The sequence below is a fragment of the Polypterus senegalus genome, chromosome 1 (assembly GCF_016835505.1).
Source record: "Polypterus senegalus isolate Bchr_013 chromosome 1, ASM1683550v1, whole genome shotgun sequence".
Taxonomy (NCBI): domain Eukaryota; kingdom Metazoa; phylum Chordata; class Cladistia; order Polypteriformes; family Polypteridae; genus Polypterus; species Polypterus senegalus.
This window is the reverse complement of record NC_053154.1, coordinates 175529281-175539792: the sequence shown is the minus strand read 5'-3', so window position 1 is coordinate 175539792 and position 10512 is coordinate 175529281. Positions and strand designations below refer to the sequence as shown.

General features: G+C 38.0%; 1 protein-coding gene across 2 annotated transcripts in view; it reads right to left on the bottom strand.

Moving 5' to 3' along the window:
* Positions 1-2309: 2309 nt before the first annotated feature.
* LOC120535490 (ephrin-A3-like) overlaps positions 2310-10512 on the bottom strand; it is a 300708-nt gene continuing 292505 nt past the window's right edge. For both annotated transcript variants that reach the window (XM_039763383.1, XM_039763392.1), the window contains 4 exons: positions 8351-8640; positions 3540-3605; positions 3114-3191; positions 2310-2485 (listed from right to left, as the gene is read on the bottom strand). In XM_039763383.1, the coding sequence (XP_039619317.1) occupies positions 2367-2485; positions 3114-3191; positions 3540-3605; positions 8351-8640 (553 nt within the window). In that variant the 3' untranslated portion in view covers positions 2310-2366. The remainder of the gene's footprint in view (positions 2486-3113; positions 3192-3539; positions 3606-8350; positions 8641-10512) is intronic.

Here is a 10512-nt window from a genome sequence, read left to right as displayed (position 1 = left end):
TATTCCTGGTTTATCAGAACAGAGCAGGAAGCAGTTAAGCCCTGGCGAAATCGCAGATGAGACAGGAATCAGCTTTGATGCAGCGGGGGGATCAGTCACGCCTGTTAATTACATTTTCCACACAACAATAACGCTATTGAGACGAGGTAATTAGCCTGAACTTCTCGCGTCTGAGGGCTGCAAGTGTCTGAAACCATGCCGTAAAGAGAGTGAATAAGGGCAACGTGGGGAGAAACGGAACGGCTTGACAGAGGGGGCAAACGAATAGGGAATGAGAAGCAACAGGGAGCTTCAGGTAGAAACAAGGCCGATTTAAAGACAGAATGTGTGCCCTGGGACTTTGGAATATCAGATATGCACAAAATTCTCATAACAGTCCTTACTCGCGAATAATCTAAGCTGCCCGCACATCATTGTCACCATTAATGGGGACTAGGTATACTTGTTACTGTAGAAACGGTATTGATTAAACAATAGAGAGACATAATTATTTATTTCAATACAGCACTTTTGACACATGATTTATTAGCTCTAAGAAATCAAGACTAATCGCATTTTCAACAGACAGCCTCACTCTGTTAGGAACAATTTCCCTGGGGTCTGCCTCTGCCTTCAGTGCTGTCAACTTCATGGACGCAAACAAAGAGGGCAGAGAGGAAAGTGAACGCTCCTTCTGCCATCAAATTGTGGGAATGGAAAGGCCTTCCATTTTAACTTTTACAGTACTTGCTGTCTCTTTTCTTGATTGTCAAGAACACTGAAGAGCTTGTTGAATCTTTAAGTACAGATACGGACTAGAGGTTATCAGAGGGCAGAGTATTGCCATAGCATATACTAGGCACAGAGCGGGGTCTTCTTCTATGAAGGTGAAGAGATGTGTTGCTGAGGACAGAGAGATCAACTGCACATTATGAGCGGCCAGCAGTTATACAAGGATGTGGAATGGTACCATATTGCTTCACAAAGATGATTTTTTTCAGACTTGGTCACCTTTACATTCAAGAAACAAACAGAGAAAATACAAAATATGACCAGCTTTAATTTGCATTTGGTGGCAGGTGTTTTCTTTTTTGTTTTTGTTATTTTTTTTAAGAAACCTTTCATAGCATAGTTTTGGCAACAGTTGTTACAGCAGAAACTAAGCAAATAATTTTGCGGACAGGAAAGAAGGCTGTTGGATTTTTATAAAACATCCAGACTGGAATCCCTCAGTTTCACCAGCTCCACAGCAAAGCCATCAATTGTTCCTCAGAAAGCTCCCTTCTTGAGTTCCTGCAGAGACAGAGCCTATCTGGGAAAACCAACAGGTCCTTTTAATAATCTTAGTATTCCATGTTCTTCCAGTAGGACCTCCAGTAAAGCACTGATAATATAGTGAAGTTGCAGGGTTTTCCAACAAAAACTGCATCCAAAAATGTGTACAGTTTCTAGCAGAAATGGTAATAATTATTACAAATGGTCACCCCTTTGAGAAGCAGAAGCCAGTTGGTTTATGGATTATTTTGAAGAAATATATATATATGCCAGTTTATATATATATATATATATATATATATATATATATATATATATATATATATATATATATATATATATATATATATATATGTAACTTGGCTTCTTCTTATTTTATTTATTTTTGGCTAAAACAAAGCTAAAAAAATGCTGTAGAAAATAAAAATTAAAAAAGTAACAGACTAAAAATGAAGGAAGATACAGTACAGTTTAGATGTCAAACCGTCCCATCCATTCACTGACTCGTGAGCTTCTGAAACAAACCTCTCGAAATGAAGTGCCCCAGATGAGATTCACTTAGTGCCTCATAGTCTTTCCTGGCATTTACTTACGGTTTGTCAAGCATCAGCACCCAGAGTCTGTGCGTTTGTTTTAGCAAGTTCCCCCCTCCCTGCCCAGAAAAGTTCATACAATAATTTCAGTGTCTATGTTGTCCCAAAATTCCAGGGTTTACACAAAATTTGTTTCAATATCAATTTTTTTAAGCCGAGTGTTGTGCCACTGTTTGCCACTTTTTCAGTCAAATTGTTTCAGGACGAGTGGGTGTGGCTCTGCATGTTTAACGCATTCAGTGTTCTCGCAGCCACGCCCCTCCTGGAGATCCATAGTAGCTCCTGTTGTATTTTTTTCCATTATTTTGATGATTTAGGTCCAGCATTTGTATAGATACATTTACTTGTTTTGTTTTGTCATGTATTTTTATAAATTTCTTTTAAAATCGTGTTAACCCCTGGAAGTCTGTCCACCTCCTGGTGGAAAAAAATCACTGTCTTTATTAGTTGCTGATGCTTTAGTTTTTTTTTTTTTCTTTTTCGCATTTTTTTTTTTAAACGAGGCTCAAATCATGCCTGCTAGGACACAGACAGCGCAAACAAGAAGAGTGTTGCCACAGTGGCGTACAGATGCTCTCTGGATGGGCTGCTACCACTGATACTGTTCTCCAGTTTTGGGATCTCTGGATTGAAGTTATCTAAAAAGCAAAAAGAGAAAAAGAAAGAACAAGACATTGTCTAAGACACATTATTCATTATGCTCTATCTGTGCCAGTTGCACATTTTTTTCTCCTTCCAACAGAAGAACCCCCAGCCACCTTTGACATTTTGCTGCACGGTACTATGTTTGTCCAAGCAGTACTTGGTATTGCTTCTACAGGAGCCGTCCATAAAGATTATCTGAACATTAGTTATCACCATACAGATTAGTCAAAGCTTGATGTCCATAAAACACATGTTGGCCGATTTGAGGTGCAGTGCAGCAGATTTAACCTTTTGCTGTTAACCTACTAATATTCTGCCTCAGACCTTCATGGTGACCTTCACCAAGAAAGGCCTTCCCATTGTGAACCCTCTTGAGAGTTGCACAGATTCACTCCCTCATAAAAAGAAAAGGCAATCCAGAACCCTACTTGTAGGGTCCATGCTCTTGCTATAACCTGTCTTAGCAAGTTTCTTATTCCATTGTTCTGAATCACGCTTCACTAATCTCACCCCCTATATCAAGGTTGCTATGTCAGAAATACATTTAACAGGTCTGAGTATACAATGACGTCATTCGCGAACAGTTCTACCATTATGATTAATCAGTATCCTTAAACTCACCAAGATCTTCCAGCTTGATGTTTGGTCTCAACGTATAGTCAGGTGGAGTGGGGTGGAGTTTCTCATCCAACTGAGAGGCTGCCAGGACAGAAAGGAAGACACCTTTCTTAGTCAGCTACCAAGAACCAGGTGTCACACCATTCAAACAGAACAGCAGTCAGATGATAGATAATTCAGCTGCAGAGTCAGGTGTGGACAGCACTTTCAAGACTCTATTGGTCAAGTGTTTAGAAAGTTTAGGAGTATGGTGGATGTGGTCTGGACTTGCTCTGTGTCAACCAGTGAGAAGATGCCTATCATTAACCAGTTCCAGACAATAGGGATAGGGATAGTTAAGGGTGGGTGGGACTGTTTCATATTCTAGATATTGTTCAGTAAGGGAATAATATGGTGAGCCAACTAGAAAGCTCAACCCACAATACTTACTGGTAGCACAGCAAACAAACACCTTCATCTTTAGGCAGGCTCGTCCATGGTGATGGGTGGGTGTTGCTGTAATTCAGAGAGAAACAAGAATCAAATAAAACCCATTCAGGGCATGCTTGTATTGCTAAGATGGGCTTTATCAGTGATATAATAATTTGATGTTGAATTACATCATTAAATATAAAATAACAACCAGTCACAGAAGAACAGTAAAACATTTTACATTCAAAGACTTCTTTCTGGGAGTAAGATTTTTAACTGGGAGTGTGAAATATTTGTCTGCATCACAGTATTATGCACCTTTCTGTAGCATATGGTCACTGACAGACTTAATCCCAGTAAACCCACCATGATAACTATAGTTAAAATGGAACTCAAGCCAAGGCATGGCACATACCTTCCTGTACACAGATGTTATTTACTTTCATTCATTTTGTAGCATCTGGTGGCTAGATACAACTTGATTGTATTACTCACAGTGACATGGATTATATAAAGAAGCTAGATTGTTATTCCTTAAAGTGTTTATTTGTTTTGTGTTACTTGCAGATGCCATGGCAAGTACACTTAGTGACAACGGAAGAAATAATTGCACTAAAACACAGTAATGCAACTTATATGTAAACCTATTTGAAGATGATGGTGTTCATTTATGGAAAAATTTAGGTCCATCTGTTCATAGCTGACAATGGAGGTTCAGCCAAAACATTGTTGATACCTAGACCAAATCAGGCCATGGTGACCTCGGGACTCTTGAGCTACTGCTGCAACCCTGTAATAGTGTTTTGTCAATGTGTACCCTACTCATATGAACAACTGGGTGAATGTAACATAGGCCGAATCATTGGTCTGCCTCATGTATTATGACGTGTTAATGACACATTTATGACAGTGGTGTAATGTTGTTGACAACATTGTGAGAAAGATCTTACACAGGTTGCTTTGGATTTGGGAGACACAGAGGAACATCAGGCTATCTAAGTAATTTACTGCCAGGAGAATAGGCCAAGCAATTTTGTATTCTAAACGTTAGTATTATTTCCAGGATGACTTATGTGTGAACAAAAGGTAGAAAATTACAAAGTAATGCACGCAAAGCATTGCCACTTCCTGATGTACTTTATGCTGAAGTTGATGTCTCAAAGTGTGAGTCAAGGTGAAAGTCATCATACATCATCTGAGAAAATTTAAATTTAAATCCTTCTGAGTTTAAAAATCATTCAGCTTATTTTTAAACAAATACAATGCTCTTTGTTTAAATTCTATGTATGGTATTTACTTCACTTACTGTAAAATATTGTGACAAGCATTGAGAAGGGAAATTGGAACATTAATCAGAAAATGAAAGTTCAGCCTTTTCCTCATTTAGGCATATTTTCTGAATTATTAAAACAATTGTTCTGCCTTATCTGCCACTTCCTATGCAATCTGTCCATATGCTATAGTCAAGAATAATATTTTAAAACAATAACTACCAGCTTTGTAACTGATGCTACCTACTTCTTCTCCTGCTTTTATTAGCTCCTATTTAACCATAGAAATCACACTCATTTGATCTCTATGTCTCTCTCTCTCTCTCTCTCTCACCCTTCTGTCCAGTCTGACAATCAGTGCCTTTACACGCACACACACAATCGAGTTAAGGTGAATAACCTGGTTAAGACAGAAAGCTGGTTTATTAATAATCCGTTTACTTGGGCAATGAATCTTCTGGAGTTCTCCTTTGGGAAATTGCTCTGACGTCACTTAAATGCACAAAAAAAAAAACAGTTAAATGTCATCATTGGCTAATGTGAATTTGAAAATATGCATGATGCCTATGATAATTGTCTTGTGTTTTATAGATATGTTTAGTCAAATTGATGCTTTATTTATAGTTTTCTTTTAATAGATTGCATGCAGCAACCTCTTTTCTGCTTGTTTTTTCTGCGCGATTGAGCTCTGCAAAGGTATGTGTGCTTCTTGTCTTACACCCAGTGCTGCTGGAATAATGAAAATGCAGGTATTTTTATTTCAGTGAGGTAAGTATTGCATTAGGTTGCTCTTTACTTTAAAAAATAATCAAACTATGTAACTATGTGTTATTTTTAAAATATTACCCTACTGCTCTCAAATTCTGCTGCTGAGCTTAACACTTTATGTTCAGTTCATCAGCACTTTCTAAAATATTGAGGTAATTTATTTTGTGGATACTTCTGCCTGTGACTGCTGAAAGTGTGTGTGAAGGAAATACATGTGCTGGATGACACAGCTCAACGGACATGCGCAAACTGAAAAATCCTTAACAGTAACCCAGTGACCAGATAATTAGATAATTCACAGAGAAATCTACCTCCGTTAACCAGGTTTCCTAGACGTTAATAACCTGATTTCTCTAATTGGAATAAGGGTTTACATGGCATTTTAGAAATCAAGTTTCTGAGAATAACTAGATTATTGAAGTGCATGTAAAGGCTCTAAATGGCCCCTTTTATTTGGCATACCCTTTAAAAGACATTAACTCACAGTACCCAACCCCTGTGACAGGTGATTCCAGAGGGCATGCAGTCTTTCTGGAAGCAATGTTTCTAGAATCTGTGTGCATTTGCAAGCACACATAAAATAATACAAAGAAGATGTCAGTCCTCTTATGGAAGTTTAGTTGTTTTCTACTGCTATTTGGCAAGTCTGAATAAAGTCGATGGATATTGAGGTAACAGAGCTAAATGCTATCCAAGTCAAGAAGGAAACTGTGAGCACCAGATGCTGCTGTGGACAACCTCTTTCACACATACTGTTTTCCACTAGCAAAAGTAACCACGTGCTCTGCAGTTATAAGGTTTACAGAAATCCTTCAAACAGAGACATAAGGGGGGATATGAATGGATGCTTTATGCAATTCAATTCTATGCTGATGTTCTGACAGCCATTTTTTTGTAAACATGTGAAAACGTGAAGCAGTGAAGCAGTTATGAGTATTTCTGGTTGACATTGAGAGTTGTACAACTTTCCGAAACAGCAAAAATACTGTAGAATATGCATTTTGTGTAAACTGTATACTATAAAATATGTATTTGGATCATTCCTGCTTCATATACTTCAATAAATATATCACAGTACAGTTTCCCTATGTAACAAAAGTAAAAGTGGCTTATATCACCAATTTCTCCCATCTGGCAGGATCACTGGTTAGTGCCTACAATAATGTGCCAACTACTCACAAAGGAGAGACTAAGTTAATGATATCCATAGTGATGCTTGCCGCTGACCAGTGTCAAGACTGATTTTACATGATAAGGATCAAACATCTTCAGGGGTAAGTCCAGCTTCTGTATTGGTGTTCAAGACACTGCAGTGCCATCTGGAGAATACTTGAACATCCATCCATCCATTATCAAACCAGCTATATCCTAACACAGGGGTCTGCTTGAGCCAACCCCAGCCAACACAGGGTGCAAGGCAGGAAACAAACCCCAGACAGGGCACCAGCCCACCGCAGGGTGTGCACTCACACACACACATACACACACACCCACACACCAAGCACACACTAGAGACAATTTAGAATCGCCAATGCACCTAACCTGCATGTCTTTGGACTGTAGGAGGAAACCAGAGCACCCGGAGGAGACCAACGCAGACACAGGGAGAACATGGAAACTCCATGCAGGGAGAACCCAGGTCTCCTAACTGCGAGGCAGCAGCGCTATGCACTGTGCCGTCCATCCTTGAATATATAAGAAATAAATAATAATAATAATAATAATAAATGCTGTTTATAAAGCACCAGCCAAAGCAGTATGGTTGTGCCACCTGCTATTACAGCAAGTCACCTGTGCTGCATTTTTTGTGCATTCTGATGCTTCAGCAGTACTAAAAAGTACCCAAATATAACCCTGTTCTGAATGAACAAATCCTGCATCTCAGTGTATAGTAATGTCTGAAATAAAAATTCAGCTGTGCATGCATGTACAATATTTTAGGTACTATAGACATTGTTACCTCTCACATGCTTTAGGTCTGATGTCTGTTATCAAGAAGCTAGATACTTTCAAATTTTATACACACTTTGGCTGCCATTTCCTAGCACTGAACACAGTTGTGGTATTGATGGCACATTTGGTGTCCCACTTAGCACTCAGAGCCATGTAATAATAATAATGAGATGAGCGCTATATAAAAATACAATTTTGAGTGATAAACTGCACACACATGTTAGCACAGTTCCAGATGTTGTGCACAGATGTTTTTTGTTCCAGATGTTTTTCCCAGCTGTTTGCATTTGAACTAACTGAATACAATATATAATTAGTATATTGTGCACAAATAATTACTAATCACTTTATTAATCCCTGGGGAAACTTAAAGCATAGTCTTCCTTTAAGATGTGCTACAAAGATGTTTGCTATCGTATGCCCTATTGCCAAACGCGGATGATTCAGTTTTTACCTGGCAGTAAAATCTGTACAATAGTACAATCAGTAGATTATATTATTAGTATTAGTCCCACAAGCTGCTGTACATGAAGCTGTTGTATTATCCCCAATGCGGTCTGCTTCTCTCAGGTGTCATATTCAGCTGATCGTTACTCCCAGATGCTGCATGCTGCTGATTATTATTCATCGAATCAATACACATTTGTTAGAGAGTCAGAACACTTGCTTGTCACTTTCAACTGCAGTACATATAAAATCATTACTTAGACACGTAGGACTTTCATGGCCAGTTAATAAAGGATGCAATACACCCAATTTGTTTTTTAATTATAAATAGACTACTATCACTGTAGAATGTACATCACACGGTGATAAGTATGGTCAGCCTATACTTACAAATGTAGTAGTACTCATGGCCACCAAGGAATTCGTAGCCAAGGGAGAAGGCGCTGTATCTCTGAAACTTTTCCGAGAACTTGATGGGGGAATGTGGTGCATGGGGTCGGTTGCACTCCCAGCGCTTGAAGCCATAAGCAGGGTCACAAGTTCGATAACCCTCATAGCTGACCATGTACAAAATGTACTGCTCCATCTTGTGCTCTGGATAGGAGTCATTATAGTGAGGGCAGTAGATGTCCAGGTAGTCATTGACATTTACCTCCACGGTGTAGCCTTCTCTCCTGAGGCTGTGAGAAAGAAAGAGAGAAAAAGCATTTTAACAAGTCATATTATAAAGAGGTTTTGGGAATTTTTATTGTTCTGTAAAAAGATACAAGCTATGAAAGAAAAATATACAGTAGTGAGTCAACATTTTTGATTCTCTTTATCTACTTAATCAAGCAACCAAAGGTCAGTTCCTATCTGCTATCATCGGAATGTATTATATGGACACCATATTTGTCCAGTGTAAATTGCTGCTGACTGCAGTAATGTCTCATTTGCTGTACTCCTGATGTCTCATGGATGTTGTATCAAGAACATATTTTTCTGTGTATTGGGAATTATGATGAGAATTATGCATGAAGCTCAATCATGGGCCAATTTCCTCAGTAAAATTGAACTTCTAAACTTCCAACCACCACATCTTTTAGAAATTATCAGGAGGTCATGATTTCTTTTTCCCTTTGGTAAAGCTGACAGGCATTACTCTTTGGTTTTCTTTTTTTCTATTACAATGTTTGCTTCCAAAAAATGAGCTAATTTATTTCAGAGTTTAAAGAATGTGAATACTGCCGCTGTAAACCTATTCTATGCAATTCTGAAGAGGATCCTAATGAAAACTGGTGGACTGGTATACACTCTGCATATATTTGTGAAGCGTTCAATTTAATATTGTAATACACTGAATGTGTAACTGTATGGATGTGCGATATTACATTCAGTATTATATATTTGTGGCATTTAGATATGGCCATGTGACAAAAAAAGAAGAATCTGCTTTGATACACTTAGACGTGAGAAGAATGGCTAAAATGGAAATCATTGGATTCAGCATAGTTAAGGCTAGCAGCGTTGGTACCTTGTTTCAGATGAGCATGAATAAAAGCTGATATGATTCATATAATTATAATATCACTTCAAAGAAGCTTAGCTATTATATTATGTTAAAACACATACAATTCTCAAGCCATCTTAATTCATTTCAGGGTAATGAGGGCCGGAGCCTACCCTGCCAGCTCTGAAAAGGATGCCAATCCATTACAGAGCCCACTCATATACACATATCCACCACACACACTGTGAAGAGAGTGAAATGAGAGCCACCTAATTTGAGGATAAGAATAACCCAGAGGAAAACCTACGAAAACACAGTGAGAGCACATAAACCTTCAGGCATAGGATTTAAACCCATGATGCTGGATCCATGAGGCAGCAGCTTTACCCAACTGCACCACCACCACCCTGCATTCAGTTGTAAATCGTGATAATAAATATTTTCCCCTTATCATCGACTGATGTTTTAATACCATATCTTAAAAAACAAAGTCACTTAATGAAATGTATTCTTGTTTATTATGGAAAGTAATGGTGTACTTTATTAATAGTGCTATATTAAACACAATTTTGTTGGTAAAATTGTATGTCCATTTTGTCTAAAAAATTCTCTGGATAATGTTTTATCAGATATAATGTCTGCATTCATTTTGAATGCTTGTGTCTAACAATTGGCCAGTAAGATAAACCAACTATAATCCAACTTGTCTTTTATAGAGATGTGTCAAACATCCACAAGGACATTACCCAGATGATTTTTTCATAATTCTTGATGCAGAGGAATCTCACCAGGCATTAAATAGGGGGTTGGGGTGTTATAACGGATTTCTGATGCATTTCAGTTTTATGCAGATATTCTGAAAAATCTTTTTTTTTTTTTTGTAAACATGTAAACACAGCAGTGGAGAACTTGAAAGAAGAGGGATACAACTTCTGAAAAGTAAACTGAACCTGTCAGTAGAAATATGACACTGACATTTGAAATTAAATCAGTGTAACTCAATATATTCACAAAGACATGGATGTGTTCTGTTGTGAAGTGTTGCCAATGTGTCCAGGATGTA